The following is a 26,688-nucleotide window of genomic DNA, read 5'->3' as shown; positions in this document are numbered from 1 at the left end:
AGTAACTATTCACAAACAAGTCAAGAGGGAACCTCAAATACAGAAATAAGAATGTCATAAAGGTTTGAATAAAACAAAACCATGCAAACTATGCACCAAATTCAAGAAACTAAAACTTAAAAACTCAAGGAAACAGTTAACAGAGCAAAGACAAGATGATTGTAAATTTATGTAATTAATATCCTCAGAAAACAAAAGAAAATAGCACTTGCACACACACAAACATACATACACAGTTGATATAAGAATGAAAAAATTAGAAACTGGAAATTTAAAACAGCTTCCAAAATGGTTCAGTGTTATTTGGAAAATCCTTCATACTACAGCTGTCTCCTGGAGAATACTGATCCACTTTAGCACATTAAAGACTTTGAGAAGTTCTAAAATAAATTGCGTTTGTTTTCTTTCTTTTTTTTTTTTTGAGGCGGAGTCTCGCTCTGTCGCCCAGGCTGGAGTGCAGTGGCCGGATCTCAGCTCACTGCAAGCTCTGCCTCCCGGGTTCACGCCATTCTCCTGCCTCAGCCTCCCGAGTAGCTGGGACTACAGGTGCCCGCCACCTCGCCCGGCTAGTTTTTTGTATTTTTTTTTTTAGTAGAGATGGGGTTTCACCGTGTTAGCCAGGATGGTCTCGATCTCCTGACCTCGTGATCCGCCCATCTCGGCCTCCCAAAGTGCTGGGATTACAGGCTTGAGCCACCGTGCCTGGCCTAGTTTTCTAAATCTGTGTGACATGGACCACTTACTTTATATTTTTTTAATAGAATACATGATAATGACTGAGATGTACAAAGAGCTATGAAAACACAGAAGAAGGAAGGTAACCTAATAATATCTGGGTTACATTTAAAAGTGTTAATACTCAGAAAAGTGAATCAAGGAAATAAAGTGTACATTTTAAATGGAGAAACACTGTCAGAAAAGCTTCAGATACAGTTCTCTAAAAGTCTCCACAGCCTTTGCCATATATAAAACGTTACTTTGTCTGTTGATATGTTTCCACCAGTCACATCACCACCTTCTGTGACAACCAGGAATCAAGTTAAGGTGGCTGGCCTTTTTTTGACAAGAGTTAGGAAACTACTGAAAGGAGTGACACGGTCAAATTTGAATTTTAGAAAGACTACTCTAGCAGCAATGTGGAAGAAAAGATAGAGGGAACAAGGCTGGCGGCAGAGAGAACTGTTAGAATCTCATGGTAGTAGACACGGAAGACCGAATGGAAATGGAAGAGGGCACAGGTTTTCGGCTTAGGTGAGCAAACAGTAGAAATGGTTTGGAAGGAGTTCAGGTTGGGAGGAGGGGCAGATGTGGCTGATTTAACTAGCAATGGAGAAATGACTGCCTCATCGTAACTTTTTTTTAAAGCAGTTACTAACTAGTATTTCTAATGAGAAAATTAACTGAAGACAGCACTTGAGCTGTATGATATTTCTTAAATGGCACCATGTTTTATTGCATCATATGCTCTGCAATTATATCTCTTAATCACTCGTTACAAATAGACAATATAATTTAATGTGTCAAATTAAAGTTTTCACTTAATTACAGGATTGTTTGATACACATCATTTTAAAGTTCACTATATAGAGGTCAAAGTGCATTTATAGAACCAAAATGTTGATATTTTGTAGATTTCTGTAGCTTCAATGGGCTAAGGATAACAGATGCTTGTAGAATTTTTTATTGCAACAAGTTAATGTTATTTCCTTCCATAAAGAAGTTTTAGTATCAAATAACTACACGAACTAGGTAATATACATTAAAGAAGGCAGCTGCTTACAGTCCAATAGGGAGTGAATTGCAAACTAGTGAAATGGGTACTGGGCAGCCCAGCAAAGGAGACAGCTACTCTTCAGCTTGAAGCAAATCTTGCTATGTGGAAACCAATCTCTCCAGATTTTCCATTTTAAAAGAAGAGTTGGAGAGGACAGGGGGTATAGGGGAAATCTTCTGCCTTTTAATTTTGCTGTCAACATAAAACTACAGTAAAAATAAAGTCTATTAAATAAAGAAAAATTGGGCTGGGTGTGGCAGCTCATGCCTGTCATCCTAGTACTTTGGGAGGCCAAGCCAGGCAGAGTGATTGAGCCCAGGAGTTTGAGAGACAAGCCTAGGCAACACGGCAAAACCCCATCTCTATCAAAAAAAAAAAAAAAAAAAAAAAATTTATTAGCTGAGCATGATGGTGTGTGCCTGTAGTTCCAGCTACTTGGGAAGCTGAGGTGGGAGGATTGCTGAAATGAGCTGTGATTGTGCCACTGCACTCTAGCCTGGTGACAGAGTGAGACCCTGTCTCAAAAAATAAATAAAAAAGGAAACTTGGAAATCTTAGTATAAAAATCTCAAATTTTGACTGTTGATAATAAATCCTTTTCATAAAAATATGTAACATGAGACGGGTTAAAACACACACATACATATCCTCTTATCACAATATGTCTTGTGTTGCAAGTTTATATGTGAGACCTTATGAGCTGAGAGTCAATTATATAAAAACAAGAGCATGGAATTTGCGTTTACTCAGAATCCCATGAGATGGGGGGAACAAAGTCTTACAGCTGTGATCAAGAGGTTAAGCTTAGCAACTGCGGGAGAGAACTATCCAAGACCTGACTCTACAAAAAGTTTTAAGGCTAAACATTTAGGCAATTAGAAAGAACAATGGAATCCGGAGACTGGCAGCAAAAGAGAATACTAAAACAAATTTTAAAGACTATGGAGAATAACACTATTATTTTAAAGATACGGACAAGAACAAAATACAGTAACAATTGCTGTTTACATCTCCTGTGTGCAAGATAGTATTTTAGGTTATTTACCTGCATCATGCCTAATTTTATGAAGAAACTAACGCTCTGGAATGGACTTGCTTTCTAAATGGAAAGTCAGAAGCAGTCCTGCCAGAGACAAATAAGTTGTAGGTAGGCTTATGAGAGATCCATAAACAATATGCTGGCTAGAAGCTTATAGGCTAAGAGGCAAATATTTCAAGCACACTGATTCTATGCAGTGGAAAGAGAGGAATGTAATTTGTCATATGTCTACTATGTGTTGGATACTCTTCCAAACGTCTTACATATATTAGTTATCAAAAATTCTGCATGACAGCAATCACAATTTCTGATCTTACAGATAGGAACTGGAGGATCAGGGTTGTTTCATGTAACAATATCCAAAACATGAGACATTTTCTTCCTCCCAGACATTTCTTACTGTTACTGAGAAAACATTTTGAGCAGCTCCCCAGCAGAATTCGCCTCCAACTCCTACTGACTAAGAGTCTTGCTATCACAGTAAGTTGGGGGGAAGGGTGATGAGACCACCATTACTGGTGGAAATGATCCTTATTCACCTCCAGTGGAGGCTGGGTTGAAAGATCCCAGCCTTCACAAAGTATGGGCTCTGCAGAGGGAAAAACCAACAGTGTCCATAAAGTCAGCTACCTTGGGAAGTATAAGAAACAGAAGAATTAGTTCTACTCCTGTCCATAAAGTCAGGAATTTTGGTGATAAACTGAATACTGTGACAACTGTTACTCCGACGAGAGAACATATTACTTGAGCCCAGCCTACATAATTTCTAGTTTCTGTTTTCACAGCTGACTTAAACACTTCGGTTAAACACTTTTTTTTGTCATCTACAACAGTTATCTCATTTGCCCTGCATATTGGTGAGACTTAGATGAAGAAATTTACATAAAATTCACCTATTTTTTTATAGAGGGCTGAGGAAGATGAGGAGATAAGAATTTAAGGCAACTAAAAAGTTCACAATCATTAGAGATAGGGACTTAAAAAGACTGCTGAAGTGGAATTTTCAGAATTATAAGGGGTTAAAAATGGTAAGAGTTGGAAGGGAGAGGAGAATGGGGTAAAGAAAGGTTACTCAGGAGAGCAGAAGAAAAGATACTTTCATAGCCAAAAAAAGATATTTATCTAATTTCCTTACATTTGGAGAAGAGACATAAAATGAAACATGAGGGAGGTGTGCAGCATGTAACAAGATACTGATATTCCTCATGTAACAAGTTTTTGTACCGTTCATTAAAAAAACACTGGAAACTCCTTCAACTTTTACACACCACACCTTAAGATATTGATATTCCTCATGTAACAAGTTTTTGCACTATTCATTAAAAAAAAAAAACACTGGAAGCTTCCAACTTTTACACACCACATCTTCAGAATAACCAATCAGTGCCTGTTTGCACAAAAATCTTTTAAGTGTAAGTTGTACCACTAATTTAGGTAATCAGGCAACATATTGCCAGTATTGGGGCTCAGAACACAATACCGCAAAGTATCTCACTTTGGCAGGCTGATTACTTTGAATTAAAGGAGTCTGGAGGACCTCAGAAGTAAAGCTCTCTGGTCTGACCACCTCTTGCTCCTCCTTCTCCCTTGAAGAAGTCATAGAAACCAGAATTCCTCTTCCCCTGGGCAGTATATTACAAACTAGAACCCTTCTTCCCTACAAAGAGACATAAATCTAGAAAGGTCACTTTCCCTTCCGCCCTGAAGACCCTCATCCATACGACTCCCGGCTGGTACACTAGAGGAGGAGGTGATACAGAGAAGCCAAGAAAAAACTGAACAAACAGGCCTTGCTGGGTTTTCCCCACTTAGCTACTACCATTACCATACTGTTTGTCCAATCACATTTCTACATGACCGTCCATTCTTCATTGAACCTAATCACAAATATAGACAGTTTTCCTTGGGTCTTTGGGACTTTATTTCTGAAGGCTCCCATGGAGGGTAAAACTTTGATTAAATAAATCTGTTATGCTTTTATCTTGTTACCCTGTCTTTTGTTAATAGGAGTGTCAGCTGTGCCCCTTATGACTGATGAGGAAAGTTATCACACCTTTTCCATCTTTACATCAGATTCCATACAGATAATTTTTTACCTCCTAGCTTAAAAATATATGTCATTATTTAAAAGGGTGGACTAACAAGAATAGGTGAATGGCATTTTCCAGGATTGGGCCATTCTTTGAAAACTGGAAGCATATGACTTACTTAAATGTCTCCAGAATTAGTCAAGTATAATTTATAAATGTGAAACATCTCAATTAAATAAAACTTCAAGTATTTCTATAAAAGAACTTAAAACAATAAAGTTATTTGTTTGTAAACTACAAAATATATTACATTATCTAATATAACCACATCCAATCATATATTCATAATTTCTGGTTCAAAAAACAATACATAAAATGAATCCTTTCTGTATTCAATTCAGGGTATTTACTGATCCTCTTAAGCCAATTTCAGAACTCTTTACATTAACAATTCCTGCTATAGAATCTCACTTTATTTGGGAGGCCAAAATTATAAATTTCAGATCAATTACTTCCCTTACTTCAGCCTTAGAAGAGACTTTGGAGTATTTAAAAAATTAAACTCCAACCTCGAAGAAAAAAATTAGTCAGCAATGAAAATATTTAACATAATACTACATACTAAGGTTTAAAAGCAATTAATTCCAAAAGTGTGATTCTAAAAAAGTGTTTCTGCCATAGCAGGACTAGTACAGCATATAAATAGTTTATCAAGGTAACAACTTCTAAGGGAACAAACATGTCAAAAATGAGTCACCTTATTTTATAAGCATACCTTGTGAGAGTAGCTCTTAAAGGTCAGTACAGAATATGACTTAGAGTAAGACTGACTTTTAAGAACTTTGTGAAGTTAATTTTCCAATACGAAAGCCACCAATAATAGTCTGCCATTCTTTTCTATTAAATAGCATAAAATTTCACCTTTTGAAAGTTCTGAACAAACAGAACAACTGAGACAAGGAACCAATAAACACCTAAAGTTCAGCCAGCTTGCAGTGAATTTTTCTACTAACAAGACCATCTAATGTAAAATTATTCCATTTTAGATAGGAATTATTCGATTTTGTTATCTCAGGATATATATTTTTTAACTGTATGAAAATAATGTTTTCAAAAGCGTTAGGGGCCCAACGAGGTGGCTCATTCCTGTAATTCCATCCCTTTGGGAGGCCGAAGCGGGTGGATACCTGAGGTCAGGAGCTCGAGACCAGCCGGACTAATATGGTGAAACCCCGTCTCTACTAAAAATACAAAAAATTAGCGGGGCATGGTGGTGTGCACCTGTAATCCCAGTTACTCCGGGGGCTGAGACAGGAGGGTTGCTTGAATCCAGGAAGAGGAGGTTGCAGTGAGCAGAAATCACGCCACTGCACTCCAGCCTGGGCAACAGAACCAGAGTCCGTCCCGTCCCCCCACCTTCAAAAAAAAAAAAAGGGTTAGGGACTTAACAATGTTAACACTTAACAATGTTAAGTTTTACATCTTTATTTAAAACAGCGTGAACCTGTTCAGTAAATATACTTGCAAAATGCATATAAAGAAGTTCTAATTTTTAAAAACCATTAGAGGCCAGACATATGCAACGTAAAAGGCTGCAGCAAACCAACACACAGTAAGAGCTGAAATAATACGAATTGTAAAAATATTTCTAAACTGACGACGATAAAATGAAAAACTCATAGGAAGACAACAGAACAATCAAGATGAACATAAGGTAATTCTTGAGCGTGGGGACTACACTATGAAAGAAGTGAAAAATGTACAGGCACTGGCAGCAGTGAGATGGGGAGAGGCTGCCGGAACTGGGTAAATCTTGAGACTCAAGAAGACTGACTACGTGATACGTGACTCTCAGACGAGAAGCATTCACTGAAGAAAACTCTGGCTTCCCTTTCCTTTGATGTTGCAACAGTTCTATTTCCCATTCTTTGTGAAACCTGGAGATTACTCTCCACAATCGTATTTTAACAATTCTGCCGACGCGGCAATCAGGTGGGCAAAGGGAAAGATTAGTGGGGAAGCCGGGGCAGCAGGGATACTGGAAATAGACTATCAGAGAGATTACAGTCAACACCGATGTGTCAGGAGGGATGAAGAAATCCGAGTTAGAAGCGCTGAGCAGCGGTGCGGCAGGAGGCAGGGAGGGTCCGGAGGAAAACAGTAAAAGGGGGCAGGAGTGGCAGAGCAAACGTGAGACCCAGAACCAAGGGAGGTAAACCACATGGGGAGCTGGTGGGGAGCAGACCTGAGGCGCTGCGAGGGTGGTTAGGACAAGCCCGCCCTCCCACCCTACTTTTTCCTCCGGTGGAGAGGCAGCGACCAGTCACCTGGAGTGTGAGTTCCGGAGGGACTCGATCAGGCGCTGTTTCTGCTGCTGGAGGCTGGTGAGGCCACCGGGGGACCCAGCTGCGGACGAGGAGGCGCTCTTGCTCAGGGGAAAGAGCCAGCTCATTCTCCTCGGGTCCCCGGGCCGGAGGCCCTGGAAGGCTCTGGCCTGCTTCTCCCAGCGGCTCGGCCCGGCGGTTCTCCAGCGATACAGGAGCGGGGTGGCACGTCCGTGGCCCAAGCGATAGGGACCGCGTCTTCTCTAAGCCAGTCCTGCCTGCGCTCCCCGGGTTCTAGGGGACTTGCTACGAACGGCGGGAGGCTGGAGAGGGGAACTTGCCGCCCACAAACGGCGGTCCCACCTTCACAGCCCAGACGCCCAAGCCGGCCAGTCAGGCAGCCTGGCCACTCAGCGATCTACCACCCGCCCCGCCGTCACCTGCGTACTCCGCCCCCTCTGCGTGCCGCGTCATCATCTAGCGCCCCCGCCAGGACGTGCGAAAAGCGACGGCGCAGCACGGTACGGCGCAGCTCTTGCTCGCCTTTCCCCTTGCTGGGCGAGAGGTGTCTATGGGGCACCCGCTGCCGCCGCCGCTACCGCCACCGCCACCGCCGCCGGGTGCTGTCTCTATGGCGAGGAGGAGGAGGAGGAGCGCGAGCTCAGCGACACAAGTAGATCTTGCATCCGCCGCAGCCTTGCGGGGGGAGGGGCGGGTTAGGGAAGTAGAAAGGGGGCGGGGACGATGAACCTGAGAGGGTGCGCGATGGCGCCAGCTGGAGTGCGGCTGGCGGAGGAAGGAGCCTGGCGGCGGGTGGGGGGCTGGGTAACTGGGGTTGGGGGGTTTGTCAAGGGGTTGGCGCGTGGTGATGACGCAAAGGCTTTGTACCTGAGGCTTCGAAGTGGGAGTGGAGGGCGGTGGCCTAGATCCTCAGCTCTTCGTATTCTTTCACGCAGCAGTGCTTGGGAGTCAGTGTAGCTCCAGTCAATGTTATCAGCACCTTCGCACTGGCTCTCTGCCAGGGAAGAGAGTTACCTATGACTGAATGCGTCGGTGCCGTCCTCTCGTTTCTCTGGGAACCTGCAGTACGGAGATGCTATCTCCAGTAATGAGAAGGCCTTTGGTGCCTCTTTGGGGCTTCTGGGACTGCAGTAGAGAGCGAGGTGGAGGAAAGCAATGTTAAACTACAGGGTGTTTCCAAATCTGTGTGTGTGTGTGCTTGTGTGTGTGTGTATCGCGGTGGGAGAGTTATGAAGGAGGGGAGTCCTGGATCTCCTTTGGTTACTTTATGTGGAGAATTCGAAGTTTCATTTCTGACTCTTAAGAGTTTAGAAGAGGGCCATAAGACCCTCTTATTACCCTTTTTTTTTCTTCAAATTTATGTGGAAAATGCAGAAGAATTTGAAATTTCCCTGCCCAAGAATCAACACGAACTCTGTTTATAGAGCAGAAATGTGAGCTCTATCTTTGGTAACCAGGGAATATGCTCTGAGTTTTAGACGTTCTATTGTGTTCTTTTTCCCTTCTGCAACTGCGAACATTCAGATAGTTTTCTGTGGCTGTTACTTTTTTCTGAGAGCATTTACAAACATTTTTGACCCCTCTAGTCTAGTTTGAATAAATGCCAGTAAAGTAGATCTTGTAATCAAGTCGGATTTTGGTTGTTTTGTTAATGAGGAATAAAAGTAAATACCACCTTTGGCATGGTAACATCTGATCTTGTCACATGTGTATAAGTAATTTTTCATTTTTGTCTGGAAATGGATGGCTTTATAAAGTTCTATGCAGAGTAGCTGAAGTCAGATAAATCTTCAGTGGAAAGTTATAAAAGTATGATTAGTATGTATGCATAAAAAAGTTATTTTAAAATAACTGAAATCAGGACCAGGAAATCTGTGCTGTAGTCCTTTTTTTCCTACAGGCTAGCTGTGTGACCTTAAGTTACTTTCTAAACTTTGATTTTTTTTTTTGTGAGTCAAGAACTTTGAATAAATAATCTCTTAGGTTCCTACCAGATCATTCTGTGATTCAGATTTGATATATCTGGTCTTTATGTTGTTTTTTTGTTTGTTTGTTTGTTTTGACAGGTACATAAATAAAGGATAAAATATTTTATGAAACAAATCTTCAATCAAGTATAACATTTTGATGCTTGGCATCTAAACTCCCTTGTGCCCTCACTATGCCAGCGGCAACTGTAGATCATAGCCAAAGAATTTGTGAAGTTTGGGCTTGCAACTTGGATGAAGAGATGAAGAAAATTCGTCAGGTTATCCGAAAATATAATTACGTTGCTATGGTATGCCCACAAGCGGGTCTTTAAAACGCTTCATATAAAGGAGGAAAAGGAAATTTTTAAAGTCTTGAATTCAGCCCTTTTGGTTGATATTTGTAGGGATTAATTTCACCTTGAAAACAAAAATTTGTCACTGCCCTCCAGCCAAAAACCATCAGGAGTCCACTTGTGATTTGACAGATTGGGTTTATCCCTCATTGCAGTGAGGGAAAACGCACTGGAATTCCTGGGAACCATGGGCCATTTGAATAAGAGAGCGTTAGAAAGGATTTGGGCTTGCGTCAGGTGGTCTTGGGGAAGGTAAGGGAAGTAGGGCTTTACTGTGGATTGGATGTGGTCAGGAAGCCAGGGTAATTCTGTGATTGGATGTCTTAGTAAGTCTTAAATGAGAGACTAGAATGAGGTTAAAACTGCAGAGAAGGAACAGTCATTCATTTAGCCAGGATGCAGATACTTGGTCATTTTGTGGTTTGACATTGTTTATTTTTTTGTCCTTGTTGGGGCATGATTACGGAGTGGCCTTATTTGAGGTTGAACTTCTGTGTACACTTGTAACATAATTTGTTCAACAGGAGAACATTAGGGCCTAGCTGTGAGTGCCAGGTCTGCTCCTAGCAACACCAAAGCCTAGCTGGGAGTACCACATGAGCTCCCAGAAGCTAGGGAGCTCTTTCTCAAACAAAAAAATCAGATGTGCCAGTGAAACATTGGTCTGCAATTTGTTTTCATAATTAACACTGGAGTTCTGTGAATATACTGTGTTACTAAGCAACTCTGCTTTTGCACGTGCTGTTCAATCTGCCTAGATTGTCTAACCAGTTAGTGATTTTTCTTTTTTACCATTACACTATTTCTGTTAGCTACCTACTGTTTTCTGCATCCACTAGATTATTATTAGCTCTATAAAGCAAGTGCTTTAATCATCCTTTCTCTCCCAGCACCTAGCATAACACATATAGTATCCAATAAAGTGACTGTTGAATTGCACTGAATTTAGAGAAATAGTGATTTCTTTACTGTTTCATAGTGACTTGATAGATAGTTTTTATTCTTAGCTAGCCCTGGTTTGAATTCTAATACTAAACTGATGTATCTTTGTGTCAGTATTTTTAATAAAAATAAACAAATGGATTACTTTGGGGAGGAGCAGGTTGATTGGTTAAAATATGAATGTTTGTAGGTAACATACTATTTAATAAAGGTATACTTAGCCATTATTAGAACTAAAATTGTTTTCTTAACCAATGGAAATTCATAGTGATCATTGATTTCTCAGATAATAGAGAGTGGCAACATAGAGAAGTGATAACATCCTACAAGAGTGAGTGGGTGGCATGCTGTTCTGGACAACATGCTTTCTGTGGACTATAGAGAGAATATTGTTTCAGCCGGAGAAATTAGGAAGCTAATGATGTTTTTCTTAGGATTTTGGTGTTGAGAAAAACCTTGTCTCAGAGAAGCAATTGGAAAGTACAGGGCGTTTTCCATTCTTTTGAACCAGTTCTTCAAGAAACTTGGTTTTAGCATTGGAATACTGTGAGCATCATTTCACGTATCCTTTGGGAGATAGGAATTTATGATTTTCACCCCTTTCTTGGGTATAGAGTAAGTATTTAGTTACATTTATCACATGTATCTCATACTTAGTAATTTTTTTGATATATTTAAGAAAAGGTTAAGTTTATAGAGTTTTATGGTTCTAAAAAGTGAGGTTCTTTCTAGTTAAAACATACTTTGTAATTGAATATAAATGTGTAGAATATCATCTGTAGGATTCTTTGCATCAAAAGTTAAGAATGTGTGGATTGTAGTTTTCACTGTTCAGTACATAATGAATTTTAAAACTATTTTACAGGACACCGAGTTTCCAGGTGTGGTTGCAAGACCCATTGGAGAATTCAGGAGCAATGCTGACTATCAATACCAACTATTGCGGTGTAATGTAGACTTATTAAAGATAATTCAGCTAGGACTGACATTTATGAATGAGCAAGGAGAATACCCTCCAGGAACTTCAACTTGGCAGTTTAATTTTAAATTTAATTTGACGTAAGTGGGAAATAACTGTATAACCCAGACTTTTTTTTTTCTTTAATCTTAGGAATTGATTTTCCTCAAGTATGGTGACATGCTAGGTGAATCTGGTGTAGTTATACTGGAAATATGTAAAACTTAATATTTCGAAAGCATAGTTTTCTTTTTTACTGTGGGAACAAAAGATACTTTGATGTTAAAGATTTTATATTTAAAATATGACTGCAACTTTTTTTGTATTTGGAAAACTTTGGGTATTGAAAGTACTTCTGATAGAAAAAATAATCTTACCACATTAGTTTAGTTTTACTTTGAAAAATTTTGTGTGCAGTTTGAAATATTGCCTTTTATAATATTTATCCTTCTTGTAAAGATTTTTATTGCAGTCATATTCCAGTTTATGAGTAGATTACTGTCAAATGCAGTAAGACGTGTTTTTGGAACCTTGGGTACGTTTTCCTTTCAAGTCAGTATTGTATAATCATTATGTTGCCACTTCAGCCCACAAAAGCTCTCTTAATTTACATATAGGAGAAATAGTAGTATCCTTGAACCTGGTGTTTATCATATGTCAGAATCTGCTTTCCAACTCAAGCCCTGGGTCTCCACCCAGTTTCCTTAGTTTTAATTTTTCTATATTATTATTAGAAGTAGTCTTGATAGCTGAGGGAAGTTTTAGAGTGTTTTTGGAGAAGGGCAGGTTATTTGCAAACTGTAAGTTGGGTGAATAAAATATTTAATACAATCTCAGTATAGCAGGACCTCAGATGTCATTTTTTTCAACGTTGTTTCATGGTAACATTCAGAAAAAATAAAATTGATTTCTGACCCAGGCCACTACCTTTGTGGAGTTTTGCACGTTCTCGTGTGTATGTGGATTTTCTCCTGGGTCCTCTGATTTCCTCCCACATCCCAAGGCTGTGCACATTAGGTGAAGTGGTGTGGCTGAGTTGTCCCAGTGTGAGTGAGTGCACCGTGCCACAGAATGACATGTTGACCAAGGTTGGTTCCCACATTGCGCCCTGAGCTGCCAGAATAGGCTCTGGCTTTCTTCACCCCTCACCTGAATAATGGAGCAAATAATTATCTTACTTGTTTTTATTAATTGTTCTTAAATTTACATATAGCTCACATTTATTTCAGTGTTTAATATTAGAAGTATTTTGGTCTTTATCTAGAAGTTTGGTGATTTTTTTGTGACCAGCAATAGGCCATAGGAACTTAACTCTTGTTTTTATCAATTAGCCTGTGGTAAAAATTGGTTTCGTTATCCATCTTTTGGCTTAAAGTTGCAGTTTCTAAGAACTTACTGATAACGTTAAGTGAGTACTTAACTGTGTTGCAATGTTGCATTGTTCTTCTATTTGACATCCCACATTTGTGTCATATATCCTAATATCTGATAGGAAAAATAGTAAAAGAAGCTGTAGGCAATTAATGGTAGTGCCAATATATGAATTCTTTCTTCCTGTTCTTTTTTGAATAAACAAAGATATTTAATATACACAATTTTACGAAAGTAGGGCTTAGGAAAAGCAGAGTAGTGATGTCTGTGTTGTAGGATGGCTTATAATTACACTGTGTTTAGCCTGACTCTCCATTTCATTCTTTTGGATTTAATAATATACTCTGTTCGGAGACCAAGGCAGGGGGATTGCTTGAGGCCAGGAGTTCTAGACCAGCCTGGTCAACATAGACTCTGTCTCTACAAAAAAAAAATTAGCCAGGCGTGGTGGCTGTGTATCTGTAGTTGTAGCACTAGGGAGGCTGAAGCAAGAGGATTGCTTGAACTGAGGAGTTCAAGGCTGTAGTGAGCTGTATTGCACCACTGCACTCCAGCCTGGGCAACAGGGTGATACTTTGTCTTTAAAAATATCTATATCTATCTTTACACACATACAGACTACAGAACCTTATAAAGTAAACTTGTCCAACCCGTGGCCCAGGATGACTTTGAATGCAGCCCAACACAAATTCATAAACTTTCTTAAAACATTACGATATTTTTTCTTGTTGATGGTTTATTTACTGTGTGGCCTAGGACAGTTCTTTCAGTGTGGCCCAAGGGAAGCTAAAAGATTGGACACCCTGGTTATAAAGGGTGAAAAGTACTCCACTCAAACTGATAACCTTTTATAAGAACTACGGCTCTGAAACACTGAAAATTGCCTCCTCTCCTTCTTCTCAAATTATAAACCTTTATTAAAATTAGTTCTTTACCATTTCATTTGCTCCATGTTACTTTTTGTTCAAATGAATTAGTACATTGTTTTTAAATTAGATACTATTGTGATTTCAGTACATGAGAAGGAGGTAACCCATCAGCTTCTCAATTTGGGTAAAATTGACAGTTTCCTTTTCTAGAAACACCTTTGTTCTGGTAACAACTGCTTTCTTAGTACAGCATCTAAGTGACATTTTTTTTTTCTTACTCAGAAAGGACTGCTAAAGTTTACTGCCAAGTTTTGCTACCGTTTACACCAGGAGTGTCTAATGTTTTGGTTTCCCTCGCCCACATTGGAGGAAGAATTGTCTTGGGCCACACGTAAAATACACTAATGCTAACAATAGCTGATGAGCTAAAAAAAAAAAAAAAAAAAAATCACAAAAAAGAAAATTCTCAGAATGTTTTAAGAGACTTTATGAATTTGTGTTGGGCTGCGTTCACAGCTGCGCTGGGCGCCCACTGGCTGCAGGTTGGACCGGCTTGATTTACACTGATGTTAGGAGATATTTAAGGAGAAGGATACAGTGAAAAACATTAGGTAGAAGAAGTCATTTGGAAGATAAACCAGTAGTGCCTAATATAGAGAGAGCACCGTGAAGAAAATCTTGGAAATTTTGAAGAAAGATAAAAGTTGGCTTCTTAATGGGGTGGCGAGAATGAGTGTCAGTTACACTGCTAGACCCTAGGGATTTAGTACTGACGAAAGTTGGTCATGGCCTTTATAACTCAGTGTTTTGTAATTCTTCTGTTTTCTCTCTATTGCCAAAGTCTAAGAATTAGAATTATTAATACCGATCAACATGTGGGGATTCTCTCCAAACTGAATTTGGAGTTGATATATCTATGAAAATGGAGGTGGAATACTGATGAGCTGTGAAGAAGAAAAGCAACCCATGGAAATAATGTCACTGATGAGTCAAAGAGGGTTAAAATAAATTTTTAAAAAATCACTTTGAGGCCGGGCACGGTGGCTCACACCTGTAATCTCAGCACTTTGGGAGGCTGAGGCGGGCGGATCACGAGGTCATGAGATTGAGACCATCCTGGCTAACATGGTGAAACCCTGTCTCTACTAAAAATACAAAAAAAATTAGCTGGGCGTGGTGGTGGGCGCCTGAAGTCCCAGCTACTTGGGAGACTGAGGCAGGAGAATGGCATGAACCCGGGAGGCGGAGCTTACAGTGAGCCGAGATCATGCCACTGACTCCAGCCTGGGGGACAGAGTGAGACTCCATCTCTAAATAAATGAAAAAGTAATCACTTTTGGTGATTGCAGTATTTCTTGATATTTGAGAGAATTATTTAATAGGATAGTAGAAATTACAGGGCATCTTGGGTTCAGTGGTAACAGAAAGGATGCTGATGCTTCATTTAAGGAAAGTAGCAGTGTAAAGGAGGAGATGGAGAGTGCCATAAGAAGGGAGGCTGGATGAAGTAGCCCATTCTTGTAATCCCAGCACTTTGGGAGGCCAATTGGAAGCCAAGGCAGACAGATCACCTGAGCTCAGAAGTTCAAGACCAGCTTGGGCAACGTGGCAAAGCCCTGTCTCTACAAAAATAGAAATATTACCCAGACATGGTGATGCGTATCTGTAGTCCCAGCTACTTGGGAGGCTGCAGAAGGAGGATTGCTTGAGTCTGGGAGGTCAAGGCTGCAGTGAGCCATGTTCAAGCAACTGCTTCCTGGATGATAGCCAGACCCTGTCTGAAGAATGGAAAGCAGAATCAACAGAATAGTGGTTTTTATTTTGTTTTACAGATAATACACAGACATTTGAGTGTTCACAAGTTAAGGAGATGTATGTTAGGATAAAGATAGGCACTTGACAAGTCCTTTGAGGAATGGCATGAAATAGCATCTAAGGCATTGGTAGCAGTTAGCTTCGGCGATGAGGCAAGCTGTCTTTGGAGTCTAAAGAACGATCTTCACATAGGTAGATGTAAAGAAAGACAGGAATATTGGTCTGATATTTCTTTGTAAAGCAGGTGTGGGGTGAAGCCATATGCTGCAAGGAAACAGGTGAAGGGTGTTACTAGAAAGGTAGAGAGAAAAAGGGCTAAACCACTTGCATACCTATACCTTGGCAAATGGCCAAGAATGATGTGAGCCTGGAGGAGAATCTGTTTTTTATTGGTTGCTTATAGTTGCTAAGGCATGCCTCATTGTGAGCATTGGGACCTGATGAGTGAGATTCTAATTTTTTGAGGTACATATTTTTAGCATAGGAAAGCTATGGTTTCACTAGGAAAAAAAAAAACAACTACTTCATTGGGTTTATTCTGTAACCCTTCCTAAAGGATTTTCCAGGGGAGACTGACTTTTAAGTGATTGTTGTGGTTTCCTTCTGTTTTAAAATATTTCCATTGTTAGCTTTGTAATTTTTCAGACATAGAAATAAGTTGATTTCCAAAGGACTAACCATAAGGATGCTTTTTGGCCCAAGTGAAATATATACCCTATGGTTTAGTTTTGTCAAAAGTGTTTAATAGGAATTCCTTTTGCCAAGAGGTAGAAACCAGTATTGTTACAATTTGAAAAGTAAATAAAAAAATACTTTTTCACATATTCTCAAAAATATATCTGTATTTTGGTAGCTTTTTTGTTTTAATATTTCAGATACAGATATACTGTATTTTGGGAACTTTTGATTTAATATTTCAGATACACATATATTTGTGGTTGAAAATATATTTGTGGTTGGAGATGGCTTTCTTTTTGGCTTAAGTGAAGTCTTGAAGAATTGGTTTATATTTAGATTGCCTGGCTTGATTTTATAAGGCAGTCATTTAGGAATCGGATTGTTGGCAGAAGAAATTATTGCTGTTACAGCACAGTCCTTAACTTTAAACAGTGTTGCTTATTGGAGCCATTTGCAAGGCTCATCATTTGTGAAATGAGGCATCTCCTTCTTTAAGATGAAGTGTAGTTTAACTCGTCCACATGAGACGTTTTCCACCGGGTGTCCTTCCTGGTGCTGCTGAGAGCATGGGAGATGGGCATGTGCCCCACAGCTATGGCTGCAGCTCCATGTGGCAGCCTTACAGTGGCTGCTGAGACTCAGAGTCTCTGAGAAAACTTGTCTGTTACTTTGTGATAGTAGCCCTTGGTGAGTAGAAGACCCTTTTCCAAACCCAGTTAAATGTATTTAAGTATGAAAGGCTAATAGAGTTAATAGTAAAGATTAAAATTGTACCTTTGGACTCTTTGAATGATTTTTTATTTGAAACACTTTTCTGAAATAATGACCCTTGTATTTAAATTGCATTTTTCTTGCATATATGTAAAGCATTGGAACAGCTGGACTCAAGCCAGTCCTCTGTCTCTTTTCTGGCACTGTAGTTGTAGATGTAAGCAGAAGAACAACTTGTTTGAAGTAATGGCATGTTTGAATGTTGTCTTTCTCTTTCTTCTGCCAGGGAGGATATGTATGCCCAGGACTCTATAGAGCTACTAACAACATCTGGTATCCAGTTTAAAAAACATGAGGAGGAAGGAATTGAGACCCAGTACTTTGCAGAACTTCTTATGACTTCTGGAGTGGTCCTCTGTGAAGGGGTCAAATGGTTGTCATTTCATAGGTAAAACGACTACATTGAAAATGCCTTTTGTTTTTCCATCTCCTACTTGCTCCACACTTACTTGGGGCACTGTGTTTGCAATTTCAGGTTTAATTCTAGAAAGAGTTGACTACCATAAAGAGTTGTCTCCTAACTCTTAGGAGGCTAATGTTGGTCTACTTAAAGGTTAATTTAAAATATGGGATCCATTTTTGCCTGTGAGAAACATGTTGCATAGTGGAAACAGTACGGGTTCTCTAAGAAGTGAAAGACCCTGGTTTAAATCCAGCAATGCCATTTGGAATTGGTGTTATCCAGGGTTTTCTTTTACTAATTCTACACCTTAGTTTTTAATGTTCTACAGGGGAAACTATTTATTTACATTTACAGAAATTTATTGAGTGTTTACCATATGGCAGGCACTGAGATGAGATTCTAGGAATTAAGCTGTGAATAAAACAGACAAAAATTGTTTTCCTCATGGAGTTTATATTCTCATGGGGGTGGGCAGACAGTTTTTAAAAATGGAGTTCACATTGTGATTTGTTAGATAGTGGTAAGTACTATCTCAGAACAGCAAAGAAAATACGAGGGATGGGTGTGGAGGTAAAAATAAAGTGATAAGGCATCCCTTTGAAGAAATATGTTGAAGACGTGTTTTAATGGTCACTAAGATAACTTTATAAACAGTAAATTCTCAATAACTGGTGGTTTTAAGTTCTTTATTGTTATGAAACTAGATTATTTAAGAGTGTTTCTGGTAAGGAAACTAGTTCCGATTTTGTGAAACAGACTTCCATGTATGAGAAAGAGTTTTCCCATCTAAGTAAACTAAACTGACGACCCAGAGACTAAAAGTAACCTTCAGAATGGTTACTTTTGTTAGGTTTTGAAAAAGCTTTGTGTTACATAGATGTTAATACTCTTACACTTGATCCACTTCACACATTTATTTTAAATCTGAGTCTCCTTCTTAGTTTAGTTTGTATCTCCGATCTGTGGGATGTTTATAGTGAAGGACTGTGGGCAACTTTGATGTGTACTAAGCAGAAACTGTTGAGTTGTAGGTACTGAACACACTGATTCTTACCTATCATCTTTTTTTGTCTCTTTTCCACTTGAACGCGTACCTTAGGAGACACAACTTAAGACTCTTGATACAAATAACTTTTTTTAAGTCATTTTTTTCTTCCCTAGATATGAAGATGCAAAAGAACTGGAAAGTATTGTCCTATCCTTTTACTATATATGACATACTCTTTCATTTAAAAAATACTCTGACAAAATATAGTGCACTAGGCACTGGGGTTTTAAGATGAACGAAAACAAACAGGTTTCATTCATGTCTTCTTGGAGTGTAGAATCTAAGTTAGACTGATATATTTAAATATTTATCAAGATACAATATTTTATTCCATTAAATATCATTAGCTCTTCTCCTCATGTTCTATTTCAAGTAATAAGGAATAGTTTAGGAAGTTTATAAATCCTAAGTGCTAATATAATCTTAAACTTTTAATGTTAGTAAGCAAATGCCATATAGGCTTCCCGTCAGAGGTCCTGTAAGGAAAAGTAGACAAGGGATGGACGTGTCTGCGTGGCCTGGAAGTGTAGGGAGACAGAAAACTGTGGAAAAGGCCGGACAAAGGGAGTAGAGGTCTGGATTTGAGAGTGTAGGAGTTTGCATTTTATAATGAGGAGAGGGGTTATTTTTTTACTACCCTTCACTTCTTCCATGTGCAACATTTCCATTAATAATGACTCTTAGGGAGCCACACTGAGAGGAGGAGAATTGTGAAGGAAGAGAGGGTGAGACTACTTAATAGCATAGTCATTTAAGAGAAGTGAAAATACCTTGTTACAGTCTTATTCTTTGGATAATATATATGACCATCTTATGAAAAAGATGGGATGACTTGCATTACTTTTGCCTATCAGATGCCAGTTCTCTTGCTACATTTGCTAACTCCTCTGGCCAAGTTTACATATATCTTTATTTCTCCATTTCCATAGTTACTTAAAAAAGTATTTTGAGACATCTATGGGCAGTTTGATGCTCTTTTGGTGTTCTCTATTCAAATATCAACAAACTAGTATTTTCGTGACCACAGGCTTGGTTTGATAGTGTAGATCTGTGTTGATATCTCTGAATAATAAAGATGACAGCATTTTCCCACTATAGTTCTCAGTGTTTGTTTTCTCTGTTCTTGTGTGCACTTCTCTTTAATGTTTTTGGAAGGACTGTAGTGTGACTTGCTTAAATTTAAATCAGATAAACTTTTTTTTTTTAATCTTTATGGTATTTATGTGTCCCTCTTCTCTATTCTTTTAACCCTTTTATAGTGGTTACGACTTTGGCTACTTAATCAAAATCCTCACCAACTCTAACTTGCCTGAAGAAGAACTTGACTTCTTTGAGATCCTTCGATTGTTTTTTCCTGTAATTTATGATGTGAAGTACCTCATGAAGAGCTGCAAAAATCTCAAAGTAAGGCTTCAGGTGGCATTATCTATAGCAGCACACTGTTCAGACGAAGGGACTGTCATGAGAGCCTAGGCTGGGATGTTGTTCTAAACCGTATTTTACAGTATTACATTAAATGCAATTATATTATCTGGTCATGTGATTTTTTTTTTCTTGCATACGTGATAATTTATAGGGAATCCTTTTTTCAGAGCTTCCGTATGTCCTGGCAGAAGGCAGAATTTTCAACAGATTTCTAGCTTAGGTCAGATTCTTGTCATTGCTTGCCAGATTGAAAATCACAAAAACAAAAATGGAGGACAGTGAGGCTCTCCTATGCACACCAGTGTGAGTTCTTTCTTTCTCCCAACATGCACAGAATCTCTTCTTACAAGATAGAATCTAAGGTGGCCAGAGATGTGCAGATGTATTCAGTAATGTGGCAAAAGAGTTTTTCTTTCCTTTTGGCTTTTCATGGCTAGAAATTATTGTATCAGTTCTAGTGATAGGATAATGTTCCTAGGATAAAACTACATACCTAAAAGGTTCTTCTTCTGGCCAAAAGATGTCAGCTTGTTACAGTTAAGTACGATGGGGAATGTGTAGGTCCTGCCTAGATAGTAGTAACATTCTGACGCTGCATAGTGTGTATTTTTAAATTCTAAACATTAATTCTTTTTTTGTTTTTGAGACGGAGTCTTGCTCTGTCACCCAGGCTGGCATGCAGTGGTGTGATCTCAGCTCACTGCAACCTCCGCCTCCTAGGTTCAAGTGATTCTCCTGCCTCAGCCTCCTGTGTAGCTGGAATTACAGGTGCCCATGACCATGCCCAGCTAATTATTGTATTTTTAGTAGAGATAGGGTTTCACCACGTTGGTTACACGGGTCTTAACAGATAACTGAAGATGAGAAGCTTTCTTTTGGTCACTGTTTACCTTTAACAAGGGATATGGTCAGCATATGACTAGAGAAATTTTCAAGAAAGGTTACTTTATGTTTGTAGCAGTAGACTTCTGTGTAATTTGAGGGGACTTCCAGTAAGTGAACTTGCAGTAGGGTGTCCCTTGAGAAACTCAGTCCACCCTGTGAAAGCACTGCATGCCGAGGCCTACATGTTTTCACTTGACTTTTTTTTTATTGACATGTCTGTATAATGACAGTTTTCAGGAACAAGGAACCAAATTATTGCTCGTTATGTGGTTGTTACTGGGAAGTTTCTAAGTACAGCTATTCTGAGTGAGTCCTGAGTAAGCTGCTGTGTTAAAATTCAGGTTAACAACAAAGGTGCTTTTTGACCTACAGTCAGCCATGCTGTTCTATTCAGTTCTATTCTGTATTCTCCTGAGCAGCTGCTAATGATACCTAATCCTCGTGATATTTTTAGCACAGAAGCAACTGCTGTGTAAAGCATTGTTTCAAGCTGTGATGCACAGAAGGGCCATTTTGCTGGTGGAGGCCTTAACAATCTAGAGAAGAATTTTTGTTTTGTTGTTGGTGTTTCTTTACTTCACTCTCTATCCTCATTCTCCCCTCCCTTTACTCTCCTTCCTTCTCCTCCCACTTTCTTTCCTTCTGTTACTTTCTCTTCCTTTCTTTCCACTCTCATCTTTCTTTTTTATTCTTAGCAGTATTAACATAGGTGGATTATAGCAGACCACTCTAAGGAGTTGTGTGCATACACGCATCTTAACAAACAAAACCATAGTTAAGCATTTAGCATATTCTTAATGATTTGGTTATTCATAATGGCTTTGTTTTGTAAAAATTAAGTGAAAACTACAAATGGATGGTGGGAAGTTTAAGAAAATGTGAAAAAAATGGTGTTATACTAGCTATGCAGTTTTATAATTATTACTGGATTGATAGACCATGAGTGTACTTGATAAATACTACCCTATATATGGTCTGCTTCCCTCCCATATCTAGGAAAGTTATTTACTTGTCATACGCCCTAAAACATAATGAAGACACATTTTCCCAATTAGGATCTTGTTTTCTATTAAATGATACTGTTTCCACATTCAACAAATATATTAGTAATTCACATTCTCTGTTTCTTCCCCCCAATCTTTATAAAATTCACCTTTACATACTAAAGTTTATTTTTATTTTGGTCAGTGTCTAAGTTTATAATTTGTGAATGTAGGCGTTGCAATATTTTCCTTCTTGACAAGCAATTTTTATTTCTTCTAGGGTGGATTACAGGAGGTGGCAGAACAGTTAGAGCTGGAACGGATAGGACCACAACATCAGGCAGGATCTGATTCATTGCTCACAGGAATGGCCTTTTTCAAAATGAGAGAAGTATGAAGACATCACTGCCTTTTTCTCAGTTGGTTGTTAGGTTGAGAACATTAAAAATCTTATGGCCAAAGATTTTGGGCAAAAAGTACCTACTAAGTAAAGATATATTTAGAGATACCATATGAGTCACATCCACCACACTTAAAAGTATTCAAAAATAAGTCATCTTGAAATGTAGTTCAGAAGGAACTGGGAGAACATGTTCATCATAGAACCAAAAATTTTAAAACATAAACTACCTGAGAAATCATGTAGGTCCAGCCATATTATTTCTCAGGTGAGAAAACAGGCTCATAACTTCCATGATCAAACACATTACTAGTGGGAAAACTCCACAGAGTTCTAACTCCCATTGGCACTTCTTCTACAAGGCAAGGAATCTTTGTATTAGGTTTCTTCTAGCATGGCCCACTTTTAGGCTTTAAATTGGTGACAAATATATTATTTGTTCATGTCATTCTTCAGTGCTTTGGAGATTTTATAGAGAAGGACTCAGGCTTTTTACTGGATTGAGTCTTAAAAGGGGAGTTGAATTCTGAAGGGATAAAATAAATCCAACGTCCTAGTTGAATCAGAAACCCCATTAGGAAAACCCTCCTTAAATGGCAAAAGGCATTTTAGGTATGGAAGAATGAAACTTAATGAACCCATTATCCACTCTTCAGTAATTAAGTGATATGCACAGATACAGGTATAGCTCTAGGTAAACAGGAAAATTGGTTGTGCAAAAACAAGTGAGGTTTTTCTTGGCTATAAGTTTTCCTTTTTGCAAAAATTATCTGTGGATTTGAGTATATTTTCTCTTAGACATGAAAGAATTGACTGAGACTGAGAATTGAAAAACTTTTTGGAGCAATGTACTGGTAATAGAAAGCATTAAAGCTGTTTTGCTAAGTAGTGTTGTTGATTCAGAAGTGATTTGGACTATCCATTCATGACACGTAAATATTTTGTTTTGGAGTCCTTCCCATTGTTTCTTTAGATAATTGAAATAACCTTTTAGATTTTTTAGCTTTGCATTTTAAAAATGTCTTAATGGTTTATTTAACTAAAGGTGGATTTCTGGCACTAATTTATTTTTATTTTTCTTGGCTTCTTCAATGACAGTAATAGAGTGTGAATGTTTGGATTTTACTGTCCATGACTTTACAGTTTATTTATAGCCAGCTCAGCCTTGCCTGTAGATGTAAGACAGCTTATGAACCTAAACTTTTTTTTCCACCATCATTGGCTTTCTTCATTCTTTCTTGAGTATTGTTAAATTAATGGAATAAATATTTATTTTTCCATGATGACAAATTCTTATAAAAATGGTCTAAATGGAAAAGACGTGCATTTGTACATTTTTTTTCGTAGTCTCTTACTTTGGTTTCTGAGCTCTGTACTTTTGAGGACATTAGTCTTACTCATTGAACTGAAATGTGTAGCCTCAAAGGAACACCATAGAAAAGAGCCATCATTATCATCAGTGAACAGTCAGTACTTACATTGCTGAAATATAAATTACAAGTGGTTCCCTTTGGTTAAAATTATCTTTTTTTTTTCTTCAAAATTCCTTTTTAGATGTTCTTTGAAGATCATATTGATGATGCCAAATATTGTGGTCATTTGTATGGCCTTGGTTCTGGTTCATCCTATGTACAGAATGGCACAGGGAATGCATATGAAGAGGAAGCCAACAAGCAGTCATGACATGAAATAGTCCTTTTATTTTTATTTTATTTCGAGCTACACACATGCTTGTATATAGGGTTTTATCTCTGGTTGAATCCCTTGAACAATAGACAGTACCTTCCCCCCCCCTTTCATGGCCCATTTTATTGTCCGCCTTTCACTACTAAGTATGACCGTTCCTATCTCAGATCTTAATAAAAAACAAAACAAAACAAAAATGCATTCAGGTTAAATTTGGCCTTAATTTAATATACTTGTTAGCAAGCGTGTGTGACAGAGAGTGGGGAAAGCTACATCACTGAATATTTTGATAAACTTTACCTACTTGAGTTTGGTTTATTTTTCCCTTTTCCTAAATTGACTAGCACTGACTGTAATTTATTTCCCTATTTCATGTCTCTCTCTTCCATTCTGCAGGAGTTTTAGCTATTTGAGATTGTGGACCATCAGTTTTGCACTTTAGAGAGTGTTTCTGACTCAAAACCTCTGTTTTATCAAAAGTTTTGTTTTTTCTTGATCTTAGCTGGAAAAATGACCATCTGCCAACTTTACACAGTATTTACTTGGTTTTGACTCACAGAATATAGCATATTCATTGTGCAAACTGTCGATTCAGCGAAACTAAAAAAAAAGACAAGAAACTACTGAGGAGCTTAGTAACTGCTGTTTCTGTATGTAGTGTTTAATCTTCCAAGCACATCTAGTGTCTGTCAGTTTCTAATTGGCATGTGTAGGCTGCTCTGTGACTGAAGAATTTTCAAACCAGCTTTACACCCTTCAGGAAAAATCCCTTGTGATTGGATATTTAGTATCTGCCAGGAAACTGGTACTCAAGATGTTGAAGCCACAGTTATTTTATGATAGCACACTTCCCTTGATTTGCTTATTTTTATTCCATCACCATTTACCCTTGTCTTTTTTTAAAATTTTATTTTGTAGCCATACTTATGATGCTCTTGAGTTGTTGGTTACACAAATCAATTTTATTAAAATCCAAAGATAACAAGTCTTTAGGTATATTTTGTACCAGATTAAATTAGAAGACAAAAATTGCGCTTTCATAGTTGCTACAAAGGTAAATAATGGAGAGATTTGGTACAAAACAACAAATTATATATATATATATATTCTCATATATATATATAGCTAATAAAATTACCTGAGGAGTGTAATGCTTGTTTATTTTTTTGTGTATATCTTTGCAATCTATTTTATATATATTGACAAAAGAGACTGTGAAATATTTAGCCATGCAGAATGTGTGACCAGACCAGAGCATGTGTAGGAAGACTTTGGTAATCATTAACTGTACCCTGAAATGATGGACTACAAGTTATAATGTGTGTTACCTACACTTCAATCAGTAATATTAGCAAATCTTCAAATGTTAGTCACATTGGTTTGTCTCCCTTGTACATTCTTTATTCATGATATTACAGTGCTGTAACTGGGTGGTCCTTTTTAAACAAAACATTATTTGCAAAACAGAGGGTATTATTTGTTTTTAAAGCTTTTGTAAATAAAGGCTTCAAAATGTTTTCTTATAAATGTTGATGACTGGTGATTTTGTTTTGGAAATACTCATTTGGGGGATATTGTTCATTTTTATTTGGGCAACTCAACAGAATTCAGTAACTTCCTTCATTAACCCTAGATGATTATTAGTCCATTAATTGAAAAATCAATCTGAGTTTTCTGCATTTCAAGTGTTGGCTTTTTCTTGTTCTTTATGAGTACCTCAACTAGCTAAGTAAGGATTTCTATTTCTTTTCAGGAATGCATTTATTCATAAGGATATACTTAAAAAATACATCTGGTGTAACTGTGGCTTTTTTAAAAATCTTAACACAATGTAGCAAGTTTCTGACTGGCTTCTTTTCATTTTGTCTTTGCTAAAAAGGAAGTGAAACTTCTTTTTGCTTGTGATTTCAGTGTTAGATTTTATTGAGAAAACTAACATTTAAATTCTGTTCAACTAATAGTTAGCTATTCTTTGAGAAATCAATGTAAAACCTAAAGGTAGCCACATCGTTGCTCAATCTCATAACTTGTATCAGTTCTGGCTCTGTCCCTAAAAAGTATAGATAATCCCTAACTTAACTATCTTTCAACTTAATGATTTTTCAGCTTTACAGTGGGTGTATTGTAACCCCATCAAAAGTTTAGGAGCTCCTTAGGACCTATGATGGGGTTATAGTTTCTACTGAATGTGTATTGCTTTTGCACCATTGCAAAGTCAAAGTTTATAAGTTGAACCATTGTAAATTGGGGGACTCTATGCTGTTGTCTGCATTAAATGAATGTTAGTATTTTTTCAGATGTAACCTCATTGTAGGTTGAGCACCTGTATAGTATTTTATAACTTCTGTAGAGGAACATTTTGACTTCTACTGGGTCTAAGTTTTACTTTATTTTGTTCCAGACAGTCTGAATGTTTGTAGAGTCTAGGTTTTAGATGTAAGATATTTGGATGATATTTTTTTTAGTGTTCCTGAACCATTAATTACAGACTCATATAGTCTGTTAAGTCTACTAGAGCAAGGGTTGTCAAACTATGGCCTGCAGCCAGAAGCAGCTTGCTGCCTGTTTTTGTGTGGCCCGTGAACTGAAAATGGCTTTTAGTTTTAAATGGTTGGGAAAAATATTCAAAAGATTATTTCCTGATATCAGACAATTACATGAAATTCAATTTTTAGTGTCTATAAGTTGTTATGGGAATGCAGCCACAATCATTTACATATTATCTATGGATACTTTTTTGCTATAATGGAAAAGTTGAGTAGCTGCTACAGAACCTGTTTAAGTCTGTCTTGTTTCACGTTGCTGCTTGGCAAGCTACAGAATCATGGTGATGCAGATATAACCTGAAAGCATTTAGAATGCCCTGCGTATTGCTAGATTTATTACTTTTTCTGCTACCAGTTCATGCCCTGTATCTCAGAACAAAAAAAGTACACTTTGATA

The 26,688-nt window shown here is 38.1% G+C and overlaps 2 protein-coding genes across 7 annotated transcripts in view; one reads left to right on the top strand and one right to left on the bottom strand.

Moving 5' to 3' along the window:
• VPS37A (VPS37A subunit of ESCRT-I) overlaps positions 1-7,624 on the bottom strand; it is an 84,787-nt gene extending 77,163 nt beyond the window's left edge. For 3 of the 4 annotated variants that reach the window (XR_002732519.1, XM_026453921.2, XM_023216612.1), the window contains exon 1: positions 7,171-7,624. Coding sequence is in view for 2 of the 4 variants with exons in the window: in XM_026453921.2 (XP_026309706.1) it covers positions 7,171-7,295 (125 nt within the window). In the remaining 2 variants the exon portion in view is untranslated. The remainder of the gene's footprint in view (positions 1-7,170) is intronic. The other variant, XM_023216613.1, reaches the window with a different exon arrangement.
• CNOT7 (CCR4-NOT transcription complex subunit 7) lies at positions 7,615-25,272 on the top strand. Of its 3 annotated transcripts, none has more exons than XM_023216614.1 (7): positions 7,615-7,840; positions 9,255-9,466; positions 11,319-11,512; positions 17,142-17,303; positions 19,626-19,770; positions 21,940-22,050; positions 23,614-25,272. In XM_023216614.1, the coding sequence occupies exons 2-7, from the start codon at positions 9,350-9,352 to the stop codon at positions 23,740-23,742; spliced, it is 858 nt and encodes a 285-aa protein (XP_023072382.1). In that variant the 5' UTR covers positions 7,615-7,840; positions 9,255-9,349; the 3' UTR covers positions 23,743-25,272. The 3 variants fall into 3 exon arrangements, with proteins under 3 accessions (XP_023072382.1, XP_023072384.1, XP_023072383.1); XM_023216616.1 differs by having other exon boundaries at positions 7,649-7,840; positions 9,255-9,436; XM_023216615.1 differs by having other exon boundaries at positions 7,670-7,688.
• The last annotated feature ends 1,416 nt before the right edge of the window (positions 25,273-26,688 follow it).

The sequence above is a fragment of the Piliocolobus tephrosceles genome, chromosome 7 (genome assembly GCF_002776525.5).
Source record: "Piliocolobus tephrosceles isolate RC106 chromosome 7, ASM277652v3, whole genome shotgun sequence".
In the NCBI taxonomy this organism is placed as follows: domain Eukaryota; kingdom Metazoa; phylum Chordata; class Mammalia; order Primates; family Cercopithecidae; genus Piliocolobus; species Piliocolobus tephrosceles.
This window is presented reverse-complemented; position numbering and strand designations above follow the sequence as displayed.